This window comes from Oncorhynchus mykiss, chromosome 32, assembly GCF_013265735.2.
Source record: "Oncorhynchus mykiss isolate Arlee chromosome 32, USDA_OmykA_1.1, whole genome shotgun sequence".
Taxonomy (NCBI): domain Eukaryota; kingdom Metazoa; phylum Chordata; class Actinopteri; order Salmoniformes; family Salmonidae; genus Oncorhynchus; species Oncorhynchus mykiss.
The window spans coordinates 15,516,076-15,542,121 of NC_050572.1; the positions used below are offsets into that span (position 1 = coordinate 15,516,076).

Consider the following 26,046-nt stretch of genomic DNA (forward strand, 5'->3'; position numbering starts at 1 on the left):
ACTTTGCAGACAGTAAACTTGTGTCCATTTTTTCTACTATTACACGTATGTAACAGAACTTCCAAACATTCTAATATAGAATGAATATGTAATAACATGCTGTAAAACAACTTTGTTAAGGTATTATCACATTAGGAATGGTTTTGTGTTGGTTTTGTGTCGAACTGAGTGAGAGAAGAACATGATTTACAATGAGTGAGAGTATATGTTAGCTTGATGCTAGCTGAGGTAGAAACAATTTACAAGTCACAGAGACTATGTTTACTGAGTAGCTCACTTGTACTGAATTTTGTCTAGGAGATTTTATAAAGAATCCATTTGTTAGGAATTTCTGAGTTTGTTTTACATGTTATTGGTTTTATGTAAAATTGTGCTCATGAGCTGGTAAACTGGCCGTGCACGCTCAGTCTGGACCGTGGACTTTTAGTGCAGACAGTGCTGGTGCATGAGAGAGAGAGACGATTTTACGGAGGTGCCACTATTTTACAGCTGAATGTATTGTTGTCAGTTTTCTATATCAGTAGCAGCGTGTAGAAATACATTCAGTTATTTTTGTCTTCATATATAAGTGTTTCTGTTGTATGAATGTGATATACATTTTGGTTTTCATTTGAAATCATACAGTAAGACAGGGTTATTTGTGGAATATTTTAGAATTCTGCTTGAGGTAATGTGCATTTATGTTGTGTAATTGAAAGTGTGCACTTGTTTGATGTGAAGGTTTTAAAAGTACAATCAAGAAAATAGACAATTGAACAAGAGAAAAAAAAACATTCTTCAGAATAAATAAAGTGCCAGAACTTTGCAGACATAAACTTGTGTCCGTTCTTTTTATCATTACAGGCCACCTCAGTTACAGACTTAGGCTGTTTGTTTGTTTGGCTAGCTAGCTAATGTTAGCTGGCTAGCTGGCAATTGTTTTGATTCGAATGCCAGCCAGTGTCCGGAGGTTGAGGATGGAGAGAAGCTGAAAGCAAGACGGCACAGTAGATTTGTGCAGTGATGAGGATCTAAGGGAAGACTAAGTTGGAAGGCTACTTTTGAGTTATTATTGAAATGTGGTGTGCTTTCCGGCACCACTTGACTGCCACAGCTTCACTCAAGTGGGTGATTCATTTTGTTAGTACTGAAGGAGTAGCTAACTAGCTACACTTATACAGAGTCCATGAACTGGAGTAGGTGAGTTTAAACTCCATCCAAATCCTACCATGGAGAAGCCACACAGACAGCAGGGATGGTGAGACACCTAGATGACACCGTGCTGCCTGCCGGCCCCCCAGACTTGCTTCAGAGACCATATTTGTTTGCTTGCCCCCTTTGACCACCTTCCTCCAATGAACATTCAAGCCATGAACTTTCCCGACCCTCTTATGACCTTCCATCTCATGAATTAAATCGTTTTTCTCTAAAGTTCTTGTATTTTTTTGTTGCTTTAAAGCGCTTTCAGATTCTTCATGTGTTGTTTTTATTGTGTGTGTGCGTGAGTGAGACTGCAAGAGGGAGATTGAGACGGAGGAGGAGAGGGAGAAGGAGAGAAAGAAAGGGAGAGGAAGTGAGAGACAGAATGAGGTGAAGAGCAGAGCAGCCCGGCTTGGCCAGAGGGCTAAAAGGGGGTCTGTTGTCTGACAAGCGCTGGAATATTAAATATTACCCTGAGTATCCCACACACAGATGTTCTCAATCACGGCTCCAGAGAATGAATGTAAGCAATATGGCAGCCATGTTGAGAGGGAGGATGAGGATGCTGCTGTGATCGAGCGAGGGGTGATTTTCTTGCCAGGCCAATTTAGTTATTAGTACTGGAGCAACTGTTTCTAATATAGCAGGAATCGGGTTTATTTTTGAGACCACACCATGACCACTCCATGAGCAATGCAGTAGGTTCAAAGGTAACATAAAGGCCATGACCTCTGAAATGATTGAAGTGGTCAATTGAAGCATATCTAAAATATAGCAGGAATCGGGTTTATTTCTGAGACCACTCCATGACCACTCCATGAGCAATGCAGTAGGTTCAAAGGTAACATAAAGGTCTAAAATCTAAAATGTTACATGCACACACACAATCCATCTTGCTAATCTCATCTCAAACCACTGGAAACAAACCACTGAGTTGAAGAGAATGGGCAGTGCTTCTTAGATCCTTCAAGCACATCCGTAAGAGCAGCAGGAGATCTGATCTAATGAGTGGGATGTTGTTTATATAAGAGCCTTCCTTCATCGTGGCCATTAGGCTAAAAGCACTTTACATGTACCACTAGAATCCCCAAAAAGCACTTCTACTTTTCTCTCAGATGTATGCTGGTATTCTTAGTCACTGAAGGTCGACTGGGATTCAGCAGATTATAAACACATCTTCCTCTGAAACAGTTCCTTAGATGAAGTACATTCGGAAATTATTCAAACCCCTTGACTTTTTCCACATGTTGTTATATTACAGCCATATTCAACTAAACAAAAATCATTAATCTACACAAATTACCCCATAATGACAAAGCAAAAACTGATTTTTAAATGTTTATTTGCAAATGTATAAAAAACAAACTGGAAATATCACATTTACAGAAGTATTCAGAACCTTTATTCAGTACTTTGTTGAAGCACTTTTAACAGCAATTACAGCCTCAAGTCTTCTCTAGTATGACGCTACAAACTTGGCACACCAATGGGGAGTTTCTCCCATTCTTCTCTTCAGATCCTCTTATGCTCTGTCAGGTTGGATAGGAAGCGTCACTGCACAGCTATTTTCAGGTCTCTCCAGATATTTTCGATTTGGTTCAAGTCTGGGCCACTGAAGGACATTCAGAGACTTGGCCCGAAACCACTTCTGCATTGTCTTGTCTGTGTGGTTCAGTTCGTTGTCCTGTTGGAAGGTGAACCTTCACCCCAGTCTGAGGTCCTGAGCGCTCAAGAGCAGGTTTTCATCAATTATCTTTTTTTACTTTGACTAGTCTCCCAGTCCCTGCTGCTGAAAAACATCCCCACAGCATGATGCTGCCACCACCATGCTTCACCGTAGGGGTGGTGCCAGGTGTCTTCCAGACGTGACGCTTGGCATTCAGGCCAAAGAGTTCAATCTTGGTTTCATCAGACCAGATAATCTTCTTTCACATGATCAGAGTCCTTTAGGTGCCTTTTGGTAAACTTCAAGGGGGCTGTCATGTGCCTTTTACTGAGGAGTGGCTTCCGTCTGGCCACTCTACCATAAATGCCTGATTGATGGAGTGCTGCAGAGATGGTTGTCCTTCTGGAAGGTTCTCCCATCTCCACAGAGAACATATGTATATTGTAAAAAATCCTGTTAAGGATGCCTTTATCAAATAGTTGTATTTGATAGGGGTTAACCCCTTCTTATAGACTACCTCCCACCAAAACATTAGATATACCAACATATGTCTGATTAAATTGATCTCTACAGAGATTCATGGGGCCTGGGTCCTCCTGTGCACAGCAGCATCTCCCAGACAATAAAGTCACGGTCAAGGAGCACATTCCTGTTGTGATTTATCTGAAGAAGTAAAGCCAAGGGGATTACCTGTGCTCTAAGTAGTAAATAATTGAGGCCCATCGTTTGAAGCCAAAATGAAGGATCGGCGTCTCTTAATTCATTTCAGTTTTTGAGAAATTCTTGAACGGGACCCAAAGAGGGATTAGTATCAAGGTAAGCAACAAATTATTTTTGAAAAACAATACTCGTATTTCATGACAAACACACGAACGAACACATGAACACACACACACGCACACACTCAAACATCGCACAAAAACCAACATAGACACCCTGGTCCAAGATGGTCAGTAGAGATAAATACTCTGAATCTGATCCCAGCTCTGTTTCCAACTTTACAGACTGCAGTTTGTCTGCACTGGTCCCACAGAGTTGGGTTCTGGTCCATCTGACATGGGTCTGAGTCAGGAGTAGGCCAAATCTGGTTCAGGTCTGAGTCAGTACGGTGAGAACAGAACTGATGTATGTGCCGTACGGAGAGGTCCTGGGGCAGGATGTAATAGGGTCTGGTGGAGGGGCTGAGTCTGAAAGAGGGCGGAGCCAGATGTAGGGGCAGGGAGCAAATGGAACGGGGACAGGGTTGCCATGGCAGCAGCAGCAGCGAGGGAGAGATGGCTCTGTAAGAGGCGCGAGACGAGAGGCTTTGCCAAGTCCTCCTTCCTCAGAGTGATCCCAACCTGGAAACCACACACAGCGTGATCAAAACCCTTCTACAATTAAATCACAACCAGTCTACAATTAAAATCACAACATGATCACAACCAGTCTACATTTAAATAACAACATGATCACAACATGATCACAACCAGTCTACAATTAAATAACAACATGATCCCAACCAGTCTACATTTAAATAACAACATGATCACAACATGATCACAACCAGTCTACATTTAAATAACAACATGATCACAACATGATCACAACCAGTCTACATTTAAATAACAACATGATCACAACCAGTCTACATTTAAATAACAACATGATCACAACCAGTCTACAATTAAATCACAACATGATCACCACATGATCACAACCAGTCTACATTTAAATAACAACATGATCACAACCAGTCTACATTTAAATCACAACATGATCACAACCAGTCTACAATTAAATCACAACATGATCACAACCTGTCTACATTTAAATCACAACATGATCACAACCGGTCTACAATTAAATCACAACGTGATCACAACCATACCGCTATCACACCTGTTCCACAATCTACAACACTTTGCAAAACAACTCCAATCCAATCATACCAGATGTAAACCACAAACAGTCCACAACAAAACCTCCAGTAAAGTACTGCCAAAAGACAATAATGTGGTACTCACTGTCTGCAGATTCTGGTTTCGTTGAGGCGGCAGACCATAGGGGCTAAACTTGGGCTTGGCTGGCTTCCCTGCTGCACGGTCTTTATGCCTTCTACTGCTGATGTGCTGAGGAGAGAGAGAGGGCGGGTGGAGAGAGGAGTGGGGGGGGGGCGACAGGGATGAGGGAGAAGGCGATGTCTTAGCCACATGGGTCAGTCTAGCTCATAGATTCATCAGGTCACAGGAAATTAACGGAAACACTAAACCTATTTAAAATCCATATTTTTCCTCTCATCTCAGTTTAAATAGAGTATACAACTAACCTGTTTGAGTTGTGTCTCGGAGTTGACGTGCACATCGCAGATCTCACAGTGGAAAGTTTTGTTCTGTAGCCCAGTCGACACCTCAGTGGGAGTGGCCAGCTTGGCTTTGACCCCTGACCTGGGGAATGACTTTATGGCTCCGTCGCCGCTCCTGGCCTCCAGCATTGTCTTGTGTTTCGTGCCTGACAGGGTGAAAGGTCAGATGGGTCAAAGGTTAGAAGCAGAGACGCCAACTAAGTACAGTATTAACAAAGTGGGACATCACACTCTAGGAGCTCAGAAGCAAAAATGTAATATGCGTTATTTGGTTGTTTTTTTTCAGATACAAATATTTAATATCCAACATTTCGACAGCCAAGCTGTCTTCATCAGGGTATAATCAAACTTCATCACTTTACCTGTCAGATCAAGATGGCAATAATGGCCTAGCCCTTGGGAATAGGGAGTGAGTGATCGATTGGTGTGGTATTGACCCGATGAGAGCAATGATTAAAAAGATGGACTTGTTGCAACATGATGATGACACACACCTGTGCACAAACAGGTCAGTAAAGCTTCATTCTCACCGCTGTTGTGAGCCTGTAGCTGGGATGCAGAGTTGACCGCCACCTTGCAGAGAGAACAGTATAGTAGTCTCTTAGCCTTCTTTTCCTCCGACTCCACAACCTCCTCCACCTCTCCCTCCATCTCCTTCTCCTTCTCCACCAGGGGACAGAGTGACAGAGAGGGGCCAGAGGGCATTTCCATGGATACAGATGGGCTGCAGGTCGATGGAACCACCCTAGAGGCAGAGGGTGGTGACAACACGGCTCCGGCTGTGACATCTACACAGAAGATTAGAAAAGAGCATCGTGATAAGGGTTTATCCCATTTTCTGTCATCGTAAAATTAAAACAAATTTGAGTGTGGTGAATGGTGAATTAGTGGGGAGAGTGTTTGTGTGTGTGACAGTGGTGGTGAGAGAGAGGGGAGATAAGTTAACTCTGATGCTTTCTTCTCTCCTACATCAACCTCTAACAGAGTCTCTAATGCTGATTACCACTGCAGGGTCTGCGTCCCAAACGACACCCTATTCACTATCTAGTGTACTACTTTTGACCAGGGCCCATTTTCGCAAGCATCTCAAGTTTCTCAACTCATACCATAACTCAATGAGACAGATAAAAACACACCAGTGTGTATGAAATTCATTAGCTGTAATCTTGGTAATAATCCAAGATTTCCTATGGGGTAAATCCACTTGAATTCACTCTCTTTTTGACAGCACTCCTTTTGATTTGAAGAAAGCCTTCATTATATACAGTATTTGCCCATTGTTGACTTGCTCAGAAAGTTACTTTTTGGAACACTCAAAACATTCAAGAGATAGAAGTCCTGAAAGTTAACCTTTTTGGATCACTGGAAAAGATAAACGGTTGAGATTGATGTCTTTTAAAAGTTTACAAAAACAGGGTTGTCAAACAATTCTATAATTTATTGAATGTTTTATTGATTTATTTATTTATAGCAATTATGGCTTTTTTTTTTTGCCTTAAGCATCAATTATCTAAAATGTGTCCACATTTTTTCATATTCGCATATGTTGTAGCTTAGACCCTATTTTACATCATCTGAGGTGTTTGTGTTGTGCCAGCCATCTGTTGAGACAGCATGCTCTTGAATACAGGGTGGGTGTCATGTTTTGACTGATAAATGTACTAAAATGGGAATGAAATAGAAATGTAGACTTTCAAATAGTACCACAAAGATGGTTGGACATCCACACATCAGAGAATGTTGAGTTGAATGGGAAGATCTGTTGTTTTAAATTATACTGTCAATGCTCCATAGGAGACCTACAGATGTAGGATCTTAATTTGATCACTCTTTTGTTTCTGAGAATCTTCCTGCCTAGTAGGAAATGCAAACTTGTGGGGTATTTGAGTTTTGAAAGGCTTCTAAAGTTAAAGTTAAAATTTAAATTCAATTTCAATGGTGTACCAGCTGAATTGCAATAGTCCAAAGGGATAGCTCCATTCTATGAATTATATTTCTATGATTGAAATGACACCCTGTATTCAAGACCATGTTGTGTCTCAACCAATGGCGGGCACAGCACAAAAACCTCACATCGGTTCTAGGCTACAACATATGCGAATATGAGAAGAATCTGAGATTAAAGGTTAAAAAATATATTGTTTTCATTAAAAAAATGTTTTCTTTCAAGATGTTTTAAAATAGATGGACAACTCTGTTAATAAGCTTTTAAATTATATTAAACTCAACTGTTTATCTTTTCCAGTGATGAAGACATAGATGTCTCATTGTATGAGCGGGAATACAAAATGGGTCAACTTTGAGCACCTGTTTAGGCATTCAGGTCCAAAAAGTCCCTTTTTGACCACTTCTTCCATGGTCTTAATTCATCTGGATTTACCCCTATGGGAATCTGATTCCATTTCTCAGAGTAGTTCTTCCATGGTCTTAATTCATCTGGATTTACCCCTATGGGAATCTGATTCCATTTCTCAGAGTAGTTCTTCCATGGTCTTAATTCATCTGGATTTACCCCTCTGGGAATCTGATTCCATTTCTCAGAGTAGTTCTTCCATGGTCTTAATTCATCTGGATTTACCCCTCTGGGAATCTGATTCCATTTCTCAGAGTAGTTCTTCCATGGTCTTAATTCATCTGGATTTACCCCTCTGGGAATCTGATTCCATTTCTCAGAGTAGTTCTTCCATGGTCTTAATTCATCTGGATTTACCCCTATGGGAATCTGATTCCATTTCTCAGAGTAGTTCTTCCATGGTCTTAATTCATCTGGATTTACCCCTATGGGAATCTGATTCCATTTCTCAGAGTAGTTCTTCCATGGTCTTAATTCATCTGGATTTACCCCTATGGGAATCTGATTCCATTTCTCAGAGTAGTTCTTCCATGGTCTTAATTCATCTGGATTTACCCCTATGGGAATCTGATTCCATTTCTCAGAGTAGTTCTTCCATGGTCTTAATTCATCTGGATTTACCCCTATGGGAATCTGATTCCATTTCTCAGAGTAGTTCTTCCATGGTCTTAATTCATCTGGATTTACCCCTATGGGAATCTGATTCCATTTCTCAGAGTAGTTCTTCCATGGTCTTAATTCATCTGGATTTACCCCTATGGGAATCTGATTCCATTTCTCAGAGTAGTTCTTCCATGGTCTTAATTCATCTGGATTTACCCCTATGGGAATCTGATTCCATTTCTCAGAGTAGTTCTTCCATGGTCTTAATTCATCTGGATTTACCCCTATGGGAATCTGATTCCATTTCTCAGAGTAGTTTTCCATGGTCTTAATTCATCTGGATTTACCCCTATGGGAATCTGATTCCATTTCTCAGAGTAGTTCTTCCATGGTCTTAATTCATCTGGATCTGGAGTAGGAAAATTAGAGGCTTGGATTGAGATGATTATACTCCATTATCTGCAGTGAGACAGACTGGAAATAGGGAATTTGGTAACCTTGCCTTGGTAATGGTGATTAGGCCTGTGAGGGTTTGTTTGTCTGTTTTCATTGACTGTCTCTCTAAAATGGCAATAAGGCTGTTTGACAAAGTCATCATCACAAAGCTCACTCTATCGCTATCGCATGAAATCAAAATGGTCTCTCACTATGTCGCATATTTATCAAACAATATGCCTCCCACTCTCTAAAACACTCATGCACACCAATATGATAAGGGAATGTATCAAACACCTGGAAACCATGGAAACATGTATTTGATGTATTTGATACCATTCCACTGATTCCGCTCCAGCCATTACCCCAATTAAGGTGCCACCAACCTCTTGTGATATAAAGACACATACACACTCCCAGATCTGCAGAGATTAACAAGCAACGCAAACTCCTACAGCTGTGGATGCATACATACTCACAGATCTGCATACATTACAAACACACAAGCAAAGTGCTGCGTTTGAACCTCTAAAGACTGAGAATATACAGTTGAAGTCGGAAGTTTACATACACTTAGGTTGGAGTTATTAAAACTCGTTTTTCAACCACTCTATAAATGACTTGTTAACAAACTATAGTTTTGGCAAGTATGTTAGGACATCTACTTTGTGTAGTAATTTTTCCAACAATTGTTTACAGACAGATTATTTCACTTATAATTCACTGTATCACAATTCCAGTGGGTCACAAGTTTACATACACTAAGTTGACTGTGCCTTTAAATAGCTTGGAAAATTCCAGAAAATGATGTCATGGCTTTAGAAGCTTCTGATAGGCTAATTGACATCATTTGAGTCAATTGGAGGTGTACCTGTGGATGTATTTCAAAGCTTACCTTCAAACTCAGTGCCTCTTTGCTTGACATCATGGGAACATCAAAAGAAATCAGTCAAGACCTCAGAAAAAAAATGTAGACCTCCACAAGTCTGGTTCATCCTTGGGAGTAATTTCCAAACGCCTGAAGGTACCACGTTCATCTGTACAAACAATAGTACGCAAGTATAAACACCATGGGACCACGCAGCCGTCATACCGCTCAGGAAGGAGACACGTTCTGTCTCCTAGAGATTAACGTCCTTTGTGCGAAAAGTGAAAATCAATCTGAGAACAACAGCAAAGGACCTTGTGAAGATGCTGGAGGAAACTGTTATAAATGAATCTATATCCACAGTGAAAAGAGTCATATATCTACATAACCTGAAAGGCAGCTCAGCAAGGAAGAAGCCACTGCTCCAAAACTGCCATAAAAATTCCAGACTAGGGTTTGCATCTGCACATGGGGACAAAGATCGTGCTTTTTGGAGAAATGTCCTCTGGTCTGATGAAACAAAAATGGAACTGTTAGGTCATAATGACCATTGTTATGTTTGGAGGAAAAAGGGGGAGGCTTGCAAGCCGAAGAACACCCACCATCCCAACCGTGAAACACCGGGATGGCAGCATCATGTTGTGGACTGGTGCACTTCACAAAATAGATGGCATCATGAGGAAGGAAAATTATGTGAATATATTGAAGCAACATCTCAAGACATCAGTCAGGAAGTTAAAGCTTGGTCGCAAATGGGTCTTCCAAATGGACAATGACCCCAAGCATACTTCCAAAGTTGTGGCAAAATGTCTTAAGGACAACAAAGTCAAGGTATTGGAGTGGCCATCACAAGCCCTGACCTCAATCCTATAGAACATTTTTGGGCAGAACTGAAAAAGTGTGTGTGAGCAAGGAGGCCTACAAACCTGACTCAGTTACACCTGCTCTGTCAGGAGGAATGGGCCACAATTCACCCAACTTATTGTGGGAAGCTTGTGGAAGGCTACCCAAAACGTTTGACCGAAGTTAAACAATTTAAAGGCAATGCTACCAAATACTAATTGAGTGTATGTAAACTTCTGACCCACTGGGAATGTGATGAAAGAAATAAAAGCTGAAATAAATCATTCTCTCTACTATTATTCTGACATTTCACATTCTTAAAATAAAGTGGTGATCCTAACTGACCTAAGACAGGGAATTTCTACTAGGATTAAATGTCAGGAATTGTGAAAAACTGAGTTTAAATGTGTTTGGCTAAGGTGTATGTAAGCTTCCGACTCAACTGTATGTCTGAAAACTTATGTCAATGTGATATTTTTTAAATACATTTGCAAAAATTTCTAAAAACCTGTTTTTGCTTTGTCATTATAGTGTATTGTTTGTAGATTGATGAGGGAAAAAAATATTTAATTCATTTTAGAATAAGGCTGTAATGTAATAAAATGTGGAAAAAGTAAATGGGTCTGAATACTTTCCCGAATGCACTGTATTTAATATGTATTTAGGGTAATGTAGAGGAAGAAGTGTTTAATGCCTTTCAGCCTTTTAGTCAATCTGCACTTTTTGACAGTGAGGATAGACAGGTGCACACAAACACGTGCACATGCACCCATGAACGCACGCACACACACACACACGCGTATGCACGCAGTGCACACAAGGGGAAAGACTGCCCCCTCTCTTTGAAGCCACTGAAGTTCAAGGCCGACCACGGTACAGTCATTGAAATCAAATCAAATCAAATCTTATTTGTCACATACACACGGTTAGCAGATGTTAATGCGAGTGTAGCGAAATGCTTGTGCTTCTAGTTCCGACAATGCAGTAATAACCAACGAGTAATCTAACCTAACAATAGTAACCTAACAACTACTACCTTATAGACACAAGTGTAAAGGGATAAAGAATATGTACATAAAGATATATGAATGAGTGATGGTACAGAACGGCATAGGCAAGATGCAGTAGATGGTATCGAGTACAGTATAAACATATGAGATGAGTAATGTAGGGTATGTAAACAAAGTGGCATCGTTTAAAGTGGCTAGACACACACACACACCACACACACATTAACCTGTTGAACTGGGTTCTGAGCTGGGCGGCAGAAGGCAGGGTGATACGCTCTTGGTCGTGGTTTCCTTGGTTACTGTGTCGGGGGCTCTGGTCTTGCAGTCCAGTGGGTCGAGGGCTTTGAGCCTCTTGAAGTGTTTGGTACCATTGTAATGGGATGAGGCCTGGCTCTACACAGAGAGAATAGAACCAGAACCACTGAGTCACACAAGCGACAACAACTCCAATGACCATGCAGTAGTAAGAACTCAAGTCATCAAGTCATATAGCCACAGGGTCAAGCCAGAGATCTAACATTATTAGTGTTTCATCAGTTATCAGATGCTCTTATCCAGAGCAACTTATAAACTCTGAGATTTTCATCTCATACATCTCATCCAATATCAAACCTGTGCCATCCGCAAAGTATATGTACTGGTTAACACCACACAACACTTGGTATATATGTACTGGTTAACACCACACAACACGTAGTATATATGTACTGGTTAACACCACACAACACTTAGTATATATCTACTGGTCAACACCACACAACATTTAGTATATATTTACTGGTCAACACCACACAACACTTAGTATATATCTACTGGTCAACACCACACAACATTTATTATATATCTACTTGTTTTAAGTTCAAACTCTGCAAGCATCCCTGGTACTGCCCTGTATGTGGTGAAACTCTGCAGCATCCCTGGTCCTGCCTTGTATGTGGTGAAACTCTGCAGCATCCCTGGTACTGCCCTGTATGTGGTGAAACTCTGCAGCATCCCTGGTACTGCCCTGTATGTGGTGAAACTCTGCAGCATCCCTGGTGCTGCCCTGTATGTGGTGAAACTCTGCAGCATCCCTGGTACTGCCCTGTAAGAGGTCAAACTCTGCCTACCTCTGAGTTGAACCTCAGTCGGCAAACGACACACGATGAGCTGGGTTTCCTCATAAAGGGCGTGGTTAGTCCAAATCCTGGACCAAAACGGGATTTGTGATCACGGTCCATCTGCAACAACAAGAGTAAAAAGGTGTTGAATTACTGTGGTATGGCTAGGGCTGAGGCAGGAGTGAAGGTTGAGCAAGATGTCAATGTTAAAGAGTACCTTAAATGCTCTCACACTAGGGCTGTGGCGGTCATGACATTTTGTCAGCTGGTGATTGTCAAGCAAATAACTGCCAGTCTCACGGTAATTGACCATTAATTAACATAAACACATTTAGCATCTCGTGGCTTCCACACATAGCCTACAAGCCACTGACATAAATCTTTGGAATATCTACATTTTAAAAAGTCTAATAAATCAATATAATATAGCCTACACCAAAAATTCACATAAATCCATTATTTATTTTAGACCAGTCTAAAGAAACACGATGTGAAGAAAATGTAGTCTTTTTCAGTTGAACAGAATAGCATACTGTGAGCTATCCTTATGTTAGGCCCAGGTCTGGCTATGCCATATGGCCGTATACACTAGTTAATTTAGTAGACAAGATTTGCAGAGAATTCAGTGGCATTATTTTATATTATAGTATGAATAATACAATTGAACATAGCTGAATAAAATAGAAAGGATATTTTCTCCAAATTATTTGAGGGAGTGTCACATGCGGCTTTTCTGTGTTGAGTGGGTAACAAAGAAACTGGTCCTCCTATATGCTTAATTTAGGGTTATTTATGCAACTTGAGTTGTGATACAAACATTGGGCTATATGTTTTGATTTTAATACATTCGAAGGCTGCATGATGCGACTCTAATAATGATTTGAAAAGACATGAGCTCTGCTTTATTTTTTGTGCAGGCTGCACACACTTTATCAGTCTCTCATTCACAATTTGACAAGCACTTGATAATGTCTCGATATTCCCGGCAGCATCCCCTTTGTGTGGTCGTTGTTCCCTTGGGCTGAATATAATAATTATAATACCCTTCTCCCGGCTGAGTGCTCCGAAGCACCTCTCACTCACATGGCTCTCTCAGATATCTAAATTCTTATTAAGCCCGTCATGTGATCGGGTCCTTCTCACAGGCTACAAGTGAAGACAGACACATCAGGGATGCAACTGCGAAATTCCGAGGCGCATATTGAAGAATTATCCATATTTACTATTCATCAGCCAACAAGATGAGTAAGCCTAACGAATATCAAAAGCACTAGCCTATGTCAATCTACTATCCTGCATAGTATAACAATTGACTTATTCTATTCTGTGCGAGAAATAAATATTCCAAACATAGTCTGGGATGCGATAGATCCCAAATGAATACAACCACTAGCATCAAAAACAAAAACCAATGAGGCGGATGCAACAGATCAGAACGTTTAGCTTAAAATGTTGATAAACTATTAGGCAATTTCTTCACATTAAGCAGCAATGCACACACGGTAGTAGGCTATAAGCTCAAATGTTCCAAAATGCAATCAATTAGCGGGAATTCTCAAAAGTGATCACAAATGCAATTATGCATGTAATGCTTTTATTGTAAAGGTGCATTTTTATGGTGAAAACTATCTTCCCCAAACTTTAAACTCAAGCACTGCGTGTGTTAGGCGCTACACCTGTTGTAAAGCGGATTAATGTGCTTCATTTTAAGAAGTAATTTGGCCCCTTCAGTTGTGATACAAACCTCAAAACATATAGGCATATGGGCTAGGCAACATGAGGTGTGCGATTATGATTTGAAAAAGTCAACAACAAAAAAGGCATACAGTGCCTTGCGAAAGTATTCGGCCCCCTTGAACTTTGCGACCTTTTGCCACATTTCAGGCTTCAAACATAAAGATATAAAACTGCATTTTTTTGTGAAGAATCAACAACAAGTGGGACACAATCATGAAGTGGAACGACATTTATTGGATATTTCACACTTTTTTAACAAATCAAAAACTGAAAAATTGGGCGTGCAAAATTATTCAGCACCCTTAAGTTAATACTTTGTAGCGCCACCTTTTGCTGCGATTACAGCTGTAAGTCGCTTGGGGTATGTCTCTATCAGTTTTACACATCGAGAGACTGACATTTTTTTTCCCATTCCTCCTTGCAAAACAGCTCAAGCTCAGTGAGGTTGGATGGAGAGCATTTGTGAACAGTAGTTTTCAGTTCTTTCCACAGATTCTCGATTGGATTCAGGTCTGGACTTTGACTTGGCCATTCTAACACCTGGATATGTTTATTTTTGAACCATTCCATTGTAGATTTTGCTTTATGTTTAGGATCAATGTCTTGTTGGAAGACAAATCTCCGTCCCAGTCTCAGGTCTTTTGCAGACTCCATCAGGTTTTCTTCCAGAATGGTCCTGTATTTGGCTCCATCCATCTTCCCATCAATTTTAACCATCTTTCCTGTCCCTGCTGAAGAAAAGCAGGCCCAAACCATGATGCTGCCACCACCATGTTTGACAGTGGGGATGGTGTGTTCAGTGTGATGAGCTGTGTTGCTTTTACACCAAACATAATGTTTTGCATTGTTGCCAAAAAGTTCAATTTTGGTTTCATCTGACCAGAGCACCTTCTTCCACATGTTTGGTGTGTCTCCCAGGTGGCTTGTGGCAAACTTTAAACTACACTTTTTATGGATATCTTTAAGAAATGGCTTTCTTCTTGCCACTCTTCCATAAAGGCCAGATTTGTGCAATACACGACTGATTGTTGTCCTATGGACAGAGTCTCCCACCTCAGCTGTAGATCTCTGCAGTTCATCCAGAGTGATCATTGGCCTCTTGGCTGCATCTCTGATCAGTCTTCTCCTTGTATGAGCTGAAAGTTTAGAGGGACGGCCAGGTCTTGGTAGATTTGCAGTGGTCTGATACTCCTTCCATTTCAATATTATCGCTTGCACAGTGCTCCTTGGGATGTTTAAAGCTTGGGAAATCTTTTTGTATCCAAATCCGGCTTTAAACTTCTTCACAACAGTATCTCGGACCTGCCTGGTGTGTTCCTTGTTCTTCATGATGCTCTCTGCGCTTTTAACGGACCTCTGAGACTATCACAGTGCAGGTGCATTTATACGGAGACTTGATTACACACAGGTGGATTGTATTTATCATCATTAGTCATTTAGGTCAACATTGGATCATTCAGAGATCCTCACTGAACTTCTGGAGAGAGTTTGCTGCACTGAAAGTAAAGGGGGCTGAATAATTTTGCACGCCCAATTTTTCAGTTTTTGATTCGTTAAAAAAGTTTGAAATATCCAATAAATGTCGTTCCACTTCATGATTGTGTCCCACTTGTTGTTGATTCTTAAAAAAAAAATACAGTTTTATATCTTTATGTTTGAAGCCTGAAATGTGGCAAAAGGTCGCAAAGTTCAAGGGGGCCGAATACTTTCGCAAGGCACTGTATGCTGTTTCTTGCCTTACTGCTATGGTGGCAAAATTAGAAACATTATTATGCAAATGCACTGTATGAGCCATAAACCTGTACATTTCCACTGTCTGTTTCTCTCATGTAAGAAGCCATTGTTTTTTCCTCTCTTGTTTCTGAGTGATTTGGTCACGCGGCCAAAGACAAAGATCCTCTAAGAATGACCACAGATTTTGGTTCATCCTGTTCTTTTCGTATCTTTCAAGGGCACAGCTGTGTGGAGATATGAAGAGAACAGAGACTAGCTTGAGCAGCAGATAACATTCTACCAGCAGAAAGGAGTAACAAAACTGGCGTTATCACTAGTTTGTGCACTATGTTCCCACCATGATCCTCGCACATCTGCTAAACTGCCATGCAGACAGTGGTTGTATTTTCCTATAAAGGCTGAGACCCAACTCTTGCTTGTTTGGCTCTTAACTCTGCAATGTTGTTGAGTGGATTGTTAACCAGCTCCAGATTTGTAAACCTTATAATAAAAAGTGAAGAATCTGCAGTCTCTCTTCCTTTTGATTAGAATTTCCACGACACTGCACAAGCTGGGCATCATTCACAAATGATAATATATCATTCCCAAGTAATAGGCTAATATTGTCACCCATCAGACTAATCTTGATTTAATATTGTCTTTACATATACTAAATAATATACAGTACCAGTCAAAAGTTTGGGCACACCTACTCATTCAAGGGTTTTATCTTTAATTTTACAATGTTCTACATTGTAGAATAATATTGAAGACATTAAAACTATGAAATAACACATATGGAATCATGTAGTAACCAAAAAAGTGTTAATCAAATCAAAATAGATTTGAGATTTTAGAACTTTCAAAGTAGCCACCCTTTGCCTTGATGACAACTTTGTACACTTTTGGCATTCTCTCAACCAGCTTCACCTGGAATGCTTTTCCAACAATCTTGAAGGAGTTCCCACATATGCTGAGCACTTGTCTGCTTTTCCTTCACTCTGCGGTCCAACTCATCCCAAACCATCTCAATTGGGTTGAGGTCAGGTGATTGTGGAGACCAGGTCATCTGATGCAGCACGCCATTACTCTCCTTCTTGGTCAGATAGCCCTTACACAGCCTGGAGGTGTGTTGGGTCATTGTCCTGTTGAAAAACAAATTATATTCCCAGTAAGCGCAAACCAGATGGGATGGCATATCCCTGCAGAATGCTGTGGTAGCCATGATGGTTAAGAAATTTAATTCTAAATAAATCACAGACAGTGTCACCAGCAAAGCACCCCCACGCCATCACACCTCCTCCTCCATGCTTCATGGTGGGAACCACACATGCGGAGATCCGTTCACCTACTCTGTGTCTCACAAAGACATGGCGGTTGGAACCAAAAATCTAAAATTTGGACTCATCAGACCAAAGGACAGATTTCCACCGGTCTAATGTCCACTGCTCGTGTTTCTTGGCCCAAGCAAGTCTCTTCTTATTATTGGTGTCCTTTAGTAGTGGTTTCTTTGCAGCAATTCGACCATAAAGGCCTGATTTACACAGTCTCCTCTGAACAATTGATGTTGAGATGTGTCTGTTACTTGTACTCTGTGAAGCATTTATTTGGGCTGCAATCTGAGGTGCAGTTAAATCTAATGAGCTTGTCCTCTGCAGCAGAGGTAACTCTGGGTCTTCCTTTTCTGTGGCGGTCCTCATGTGAACCAGTTTCATCATAGCACTTGATGGTTTCTGCGACTGCACTTTCAAAGTTCTTAACATTTTCCAGATTAACTGATCTTCATATCTTAAAGTAATGATGGACTGTCATTTCTCTTTGCTTATTTGAGCTGTTCTTGCCATAATATGGACATGGTATTTTACCAAATAGGGCTATCTTCTGTATACCACCCTTGTCACAACACAACTGATTGGCTGAAACGCATTAAGAAGGAAAGAAATTCCACAAATTAACAAGGCACACCTGTTAATTGAAATGCATTCCAGGTGACTACCTCATGAAGCTGGTTGAGAGAATGCCAAGAGTGTGCAAAGCTGTCATGAAGGCAAAGGGTGGCTACTTTGAAGAATCTCAAATATAAAATCAATTTATGTAACACTTTTTTGCTTACTATAATAAAGAAATAAAGAAAACCCTTGAATGGTACTGTATGTTGGAATTTATTTTGATTTAGAACAGACCATTATCATGCTCCTTTCTCAAAACAGTGGCAGGGGAAAAAATACATGTAATCTATGCACATAAACAGCGAATGGAGGACACATTTCCCATGGTTCATTTTCATGCCAGCCAGGTACTGTAGGCTATACTCCTGTTGTAAAGACAAGCAATTTGCTAAATATTATGAAAGTTGACAAATAGTTATTGTAGGCCTAGCCTATAGAAAGCTGATGGGTTCCTCCTCTTTTTAAGAGAGGCCATCAAAACTCTATCTTCTCATGCAATTGCATACCCTATAGAAATGTTGCGCAACATGAGCTCATGGGCTCTCATTAAGTGTTTGATTAGATTTTCAATTACCTTTGCATTGATGCAGAGCGATAAGAGGGACAATAGAGTGCTGAGTACCAGGCAGTTAGCACGTTTGGTAGGCTACTAATGACCATCAGCAGCATCAGAGCTTGGAGAAGCCTAATTACTGTGACTAAATGGTCACGGGGAATTTGACTGCCGTCATGACTCGTGACCACCGGTGTGGAGTTAATATGGTTACCGTAACAGCCCTATCTCAGACTTAAACAGGCTTAGAGTAATGCTCCTTCCTTTACTTATAACATTTGGTGACCTATGCAGACCTACCTTCCCAAACCAAACCAGAGGGAAAATGTGGTATGGATAGGGTTAAGAGTAGGGTTAAGATAAGGGTTAAAAGAAGACTTAAGAATATCAAATCAAATTGTATTTTTTATTTGTCATATACACATGGTTATCAGATGTTAATGCGAGTGTAGCGAAATGCTTGTGCTTCTAGTTCCGACCATGCAGCAATATCTAACAAGTAAACTAACCTAACAATTTCACAACAACTACCTTATACACACAAGTGTAAAGTAATGAATAAGAATATGTACATAAAAATATATGAATGAGTGATGGCCGAACAGCATAGGCAAGATGCAGTAGATGGTATAGAGTACAGTATATACATATGAGATGAGTACTGTAGGGTATGTAAACATTATATAAAGTGCCATTGTTTAAAGTGGCTAGTGATACATTTATTACATCAATATTTCCATTATTTAAGTGGCTAGAGTTGAGTCAGTATGTTGGCAGCAGTCACTCAATGTTAGTGGTGGCTGTTTAACAGTCTGATGGCCTTGAGATACAAGCTGTTTTTCAGTCTCTCGGTCCCTGCTTTAAATGCACCTGTACTGACCTCGCCTTATGGATGATAACGGGGTTAACAGGCAGTGGCTCGGGTGGTTGTTGTCCTTGATTATCTTTTTGGCCTTCCTGTGACATCGGGTGGTGTAGGTGTCCTGGAGAGCAGGTAGTTTGCCCCCGGTGATGCGTTGTGTAGACCTCACTACCCTCTGGAGAGCCTTACCGTTATGGGCGGAGCAGTTGCCGTACCAGGCGGTGATACAATCCGACAGGATGCTCTCGATTGTGCATCTGTAGAAGTTTGTGAGTGTTTTTGGTGACAAGCTGAATTTCTTCAGCCGCCTGAGGTTGAAGAGGCGTTGCTGCGCCTTCTTCACCACGCTGTCTGTGTGGGTGGACCATTTCAGTTTGTCCGTGATGTGTATGCTGAGGAACTTAAAACTTTCCACCCTCTCCACTCCTGTCCTGTCTATGTGGATAGGGGGCTGCACCCTCTGCTGTTTCCTGAAGTCCACGATCATCTCCTTTGTTTTGTTGACGTTGAGTGTGAGGATATTTTCCTGACACCACACTCCGAAGGCAATCACCTCCTCCCTGTAGGCCGTCTCATCATTGTTGGTATTCAAGCCTACCACTGTAGTCTGCAAACTTGGTGATTTGAGTTGGAGGCGTGCATGGCCACGCAGTCGTGGGTGAACAGGGAGTACAGGAGAGGGCTGAGAACACACCCTTGGGGGCCCCAGTGTTGAGGATCAGAGGGGTGGAGATGTTGTTACCTACCCTCACCACCTGGGGGGCGGCCCGTCAGGAAGTCCAGGACCCAGTTGCACAGGGCGGGGTCGAGACTCAGGGTTTCGAGCTTAATGACGAGTTTGGAGGGTACTATGGTGTTAAATGCTGAGTTATAGTCGATGAACAGCAGGGAGTGACTAGCACACAGCCATTGTGGAGCCAAGAGATACTTGGTTCCCCCTCAATCATCCCTTCACATGGTTTAAAAGATACTTTCACATATGAAGACAAGCCTGACCTCTCCCCTCTCTGGGCCCCAAGTAACTTTCCCACATAAGCATACTTATGAACATTGATAAAACATCTTATTTATCAATGTTACCCAACTAATTCTGATTCAGCCAAAGACAATGAACAGCATTCTTACATAGGTATTCCTCTTGTCCAGATGGGTTAGGGCAGTATGTAGGGTGATTGAGATTGCGTCATCTGTGAACCTATTGGGGCGGTAAGCATTTTGGAGTGGGTCTATGGTGTAAGGTAGGGTGGAGATGATATGATCCTTGACTAGTCTGTCAAAGCACTTCATGATGACGGAAGAGAGTGCTACGGGATGTAGTCATTTAGCTCAGTTACCTTAGCTTTCTTGGGAACAGGAACAATGGTGGCCCTCTTGAAGCATTTGCAAACAGCAGACTGGGATAAGGATTGATTGAATATGTCCGTAAACACATCAGCCAGCTGGTCTGCACATGCTCTGAGGACGCGGCTAGGGATGCCGTCTGGGACTGCAGCCTTGCGAGGGTTAACACGTTTAAATGTTTTACTCACGTTGGCTGCAGTGAAGGAGAGCCTGCAGGTTTTGGTAGTGGGCCGTGTCGGTGGCACTGTATTGTCCTCAAAGCGACCAAAGAAGTTGTTTAGTCTGTCTGGGAGCAAGACATCGTGATCCGCGACGGGGCTGGTTTTTCTATTGTAGTCCGTGATTGACTGTAGACCCTGCCACATACCTCTCGTGTCTGAGCCGTTGAATTGCGACTCTACTTTGTCTCTATACTGACGCTTAGCTTGTTTGATTGCCTTGCGGAGGGAATAGCTACACTGTTTGTATTCGGTTATGTTTCCGGTCACCTTGCCCTGGTTAAAAGCAGTGGTTCGCGCTTTTAGTTTAGCGCCAATGCTGCCATCAATCCACGGTTTCTGGTTGGAGAATGTTTTAATAGACGCTGTGGGTACAACATCACTGATGCACTTGCTAATAGACTTGCTCACCGAATCAGCGTATTCATCAATGTTGTTGTTTGACGCTATGCGGAACATATCCCAGTCCATGTAATCGAAGCAATCTTGAAGCGTGGAATCCGATTGGTGGGACCAGCGTTGAACAGACCTGAGCGTGGGTGCTTCCTGTTTTAGTTTCTGTCTATAAGCTGGGAGCAACAAAATGGAGTCATGGTCAGCTTTTCCGAAAGGAGGGCGGGGAGGGCCTTATATGCGTCGCGGAAGTTAGAATAACAATGATCCAGGGTTTTGCCAGCCCGGGTTGCGCAATCGATATGCTAATAGAATTTAGGGAGCCTTGTTTTCAGATTAGCCTTGTTAAAATCCACAGCTACAATAAATGCATCCTCAGGATATGTGGTTTCCAGTTTACATAGAGTCGAATGAAGTTCTTTCAGGGCAGGCGATGTGTCTGCTTGGGGGGGAATATACACGACTGTGATTATGATTGACGAGAATTCTCTTGGTAGATAATGCGGTCGGCATAGGGTTAAGCAACAGGTCAATGTTGAGCAAGAAGACCAGAAATGGTCATCTGTAGCTCAGTTGGTTGAGAATTGTGCTTGCAATACCAGGATAGTGGGTTTGATTCCAGGGACCACCTATATTTAAAATGTATCCAGACATGACTAAGTCACTTTGTATAAAAGCGTCTGCTAAATGGCATTTAATATTATTATATATTCAATGCTCCCTTGACTAGACAGGCATATTAGCCAGATGTTATGTTCCAAATGGCACCCTATTCCCTATGTAGTGGACCACTTTTGTGCACTACTTTTGACCAGATTCTGCCAGACACTAAAAATAATGATTTTGTTCCTTATAACAGGGCGCAGGGTGACCAACTCCTACCTTTCAACAGTGAGCAAGTGGTAAAATGGGGTTAATTTTAGGGTTGATCAAGAGGTCCTGGTTGAGAAAAATCTTACCGCTCCATAACTGATTACATGGTACATGGTCCCTTTCAACAGTAAATACTCATAAACACCTCAAAGTGCACTTAAAAGGTGGGCAGGTCCAACATCCCTTACTGGACACCTCTCTAAAGGGTGACGGTCATTATTGGCTACAGAGACGGGCTTTGAAAACTGGGTTGAGACAAGCATCTCCGAGTTCACCTCGACAAGTTCAAAAATAAACTCTTGAACTTGGCCAAAAAGCACTTTAATTGTATGGTAAACCTACAGGTAGAATATTAATGAAGGAGGCTGTTGATTCTACTGGCTCTCCTGATTCTCCTGATACTACTGCTTCTACTGACATCTGAATCAGGTGTGTTATCGTAGGGCTGGAGCAAAAGCCTGCACACCCAGTAACTCTCAAGGAGGTAAATTGACCACCACCTCTCTAGAGGAATACAATTCATGACTTGACAAGATCACATTCACAACACATAACGTTTATTCTAAATCTGACCTCTTACAGTTAAATAAAATAGTTTTTATTTTGTTTATTAACCAACTTTGTCTCCCTCTACCTGTGGTCACTGGGAAGCATTGTACCGTGACTTAAAGGGAACCTTTATTTACTTCAACAGAATAGATGAACTAGTGGATATCATTTTTATGTCTCTGTGTCCAGTTAGAGTGTCACGGTCGTCATATGGAGGAGACCAAGGCGCAGCGTGGTAAGCGTACATACTTCTTTAATAAAGAAAGAACACTGAACAAACTATACAAAACAACAAAACGAACCGTGAAGCTAATATGGCTAGTGCAGACAGGCAACTAAACATAGAATAAGAACCCACAAACTACCCAAGGAATATGGCTACCTAAATATGGTCCCCAATCAGAGACAACGATAAACAGCTGCCTCTGATTGAGAACCAATCTAGGCAACCATCCCCTAGACATACAAAAAACCCTAGACAATACAAAAACTAAACAAATCACCCTCGTCACACCCTGACCTAACCAAAAAAATAAAGAAAACAAAGATAACTAAGGTCAGGGCATGACATAGAGGCAGTTTTGCGAGCTAATGCTAAATAGAGTTAGCGCAATAACTTGAAGTCTATGAGTTTCTGCTAGCATGCTCACATAATCTAATTTAAAAGTATGTATTAAGGTATCTGTAATAGAACAACTATGACAAAAATGAATGTAGACATAAATAAATACATTTCTACAGCTTACAAAATATTTTATACAATGGTGAGGGAGTGCCAAGATGGAGGCACGGTAGCTTCAACACAGTCATCTATAAATCATTGCTCCTAACCCTTCAGCACCCCCCCACACACAACCCTTCAGCTCAATTTTTACTGGAGGCAAGCTGAAGTTTGGGAGCCAAAAACTACACCCCTTCGTCTGTGATTGGTCAACGGTAGGGATTGTTTTTACTTATTTTTCAAGAACAGGTCTTTTAAGGGACTATGCGAGCACATTCATTCGGTTCACCATGTCAAGTTCAGCTAGGTGCCAGCAGAACTGAAGCCTTAAACCTTCAGCACCCTCAACCCTTATATCACCCTCTGACCCATCTCTGAGCCGGCACTCCACATTCCAACCCCAACCCACACTCTATTTGCTCCACTATGAAACCGCTCCACTTCTTTACCCTCTCTATCCTTCTTTCTCACCTCCTCTGTCTTTGTCTGATCAAAGTCACCTTCAGGTCTCCCCAAGGAGCTGTTGTCTCAGACACTCTCCTCTGAGTGTGATGGACTGTCTTCCACATGTGGTTACTGCTGTCGTGTCTTTACTATCATTTAATTGAAGACTTAGTTTTATCAAAGATTCTCTGTAATTAGTATTACGCAATCAAACTGATTAATTATGTAACTGTAATTAACTAGGAAGTCGGGACACCAAGGAAAATATTCAGATTACAAGATTACTTGTATCATTTCCTAAAATAACTTTTCAGATATTTTCATATCTGATCCATAGTCTTCTGATTAATTAATTATTTACTATACCTCACGTTAGTCTCATTCCAAACGTCGTAAGTTGTTGGTTATCTGCATGAACCCAGTCTTCACTATGAGTCATCCATACATCAATTGTCTTAAATCATTTATTTATTACTAACTAAGCAATTCACAGAAATGCATAAACAAACAAACAAGGTAAATATGGTTACAAGAAATGATAGGAGAATGTGCCCTAGTGGGCTAAACCGGCATTGCGGCTTGTTAGACAAAAGGGAAGTGGTGGTTGACCAAGAAGTCACTACAGAGTTAATAATTATAACAATTGAAATGCTAATCCTTTACACATGAACGCTCACTTATTCGGGAACAATTGCAATCATTATATATATTTACGCTCAATGTGTCATCTTGATCGCTGTTGAAAAGTTAGTTTCTGTCCTCTCTCTCTCTCTCTGTGGTTAGGATGGATCGTTCAGAGTGACATTCATTCGTTTTGTTATAGGATGGATGTTTCGGCGGTTGTCGTTCTTCACGTTCAATGATACCGAATTCCTAGCTGACGACTAGTAATTCATATCAAAGACTTGTTCTTATTCTGTCGGTATCAATAGTCTAAGAGTTTAACCACGTGGTATGGTTAAAAGATTCAGCAATGATCTACAACCTTTGTACTCCCGTGATTGAGAGAAACGTGGTGGTGGTGGTAATTTCTCAAAGTGGGGTTTTATTCGGAATTGCAGAAAAGGGGCTGTCCCAGGATGCCTGACCCTAACTGAGCTCAGGGGCGGTCCTCTGATTTAGTTAAACTCAAAAGGGAATTGGAGTTTCCTTCATTAAACAGTCCAAAATCACATTGTAAAATTGTGTAAACAGTATCATACTCACTCATTCATCTTATACAACAATTAGATGTAAACCTCATATCTGAGGCTAATATATAAACAGCGTTATGGTAATGTGGCCACAGCATCTCCCATGAGTTCCACCAAATTGTACCAAACGGACCAGTCCGTAGCTGGATTCTTCACCGATCTTTTATACCTTCTCCAGAACATAAATGTTGTTCGTACCTCAATTTCTGTGAGGTGGAAGAAATTCCTTTGTTCTCTATGAAAATGCACTCTGTCTCTTATACTGTGTGGCCATGAGGCAGGTCTTCTCCTCAGGAATTTACGACCTCTCTCTGACCACAGCAGCCTAGTTGAAGGGGGCAGGGGGAGGCAGGGAGAGGGGGATGGGGCTTGCTGTACCCAAAGAGGGCAATGTCATGACACTGCACTGTATCACTCTCTAGCTCTTATTAAGGCATCTGCATGCTTCCCATCCAAAACAGTATCTTGCATATATTATGACAACATTTTCTGACGTTTTTGTTCGTTTTGGTCTTCAGCCAGGTTTTTTTTGGGCTGTTTGTGCACACCCCCAGAAAATTAGCGAGACAAGTCGGATTTCGGTAGCCAAGCCTACACCGTCAGTCATTTCTCCATTGGTCAACCGTAGGTATTCTTCAATTAAGTGTTTGTTGTCATTCAACGATATATGATTCACAATATACGATATATGATTCATGATGTATATAGTGGCTACGGTGTCTCAAGCTGGACAAACATTACTATTGCTGCTTTTTCTCTCTCTTTCTCTTCCTGCCTTTCTCTCGCTTTCTCCTCTACACTGTCAATTTCTCTCCTTTTCTCTCTCTGTCTGTATATATCTTCCTCTTTTCACACTTACAAATCTCACCTCTCAATCTCTCCATCCCTCATATAATCTCTCTTTGTCTATTTATTGTTCTTTAGGAGAAAGAGTTATGGGCTATGTGTCAGTAGATGGAAACACATCATACATAGTGTAAATACTGCTGTACTGGAGCTCACACTTCCTTGTCCCTTTCTGAGGGAGGTGACAGACAGAGTTATGAGTTAGAGATGATAATGGTCATTACAGTCATTAGCATGAGTTATGTCTGTGTGT

At 41.2% G+C, this 26,046-nt stretch overlaps 1 protein-coding gene across 1 annotated transcript in view; it reads right to left on the reverse strand.

Moving 5' to 3' along the window:
- Positions 1–3,156: 3,156 nt before the first annotated feature.
- Positions 3,157–26,046, reverse strand: part of LOC110487985 (zinc finger protein 385D) — a 43,726-nt gene continuing 20,836 nt past the window's right edge. The window contains exons 3-8 of the mRNA XM_021559919.2: positions 12,411–12,521; positions 11,529–11,694; positions 5,720–5,977; positions 5,154–5,335; positions 4,852–4,956; positions 3,157–4,185 (exon numbers count right to left, since the gene is read on the reverse strand). Coding sequence (XP_021415594.2) covers positions 3,946–4,185; positions 4,852–4,956; positions 5,154–5,335; positions 5,720–5,977; positions 11,529–11,694; positions 12,411–12,521 — 1,062 coding nt within the window. The 3' untranslated portion in view covers positions 3,157–3,945. The remainder of the gene's footprint in view (positions 4,186–4,851; positions 4,957–5,153; positions 5,336–5,719; positions 5,978–11,528; positions 11,695–12,410; positions 12,522–26,046) is intronic.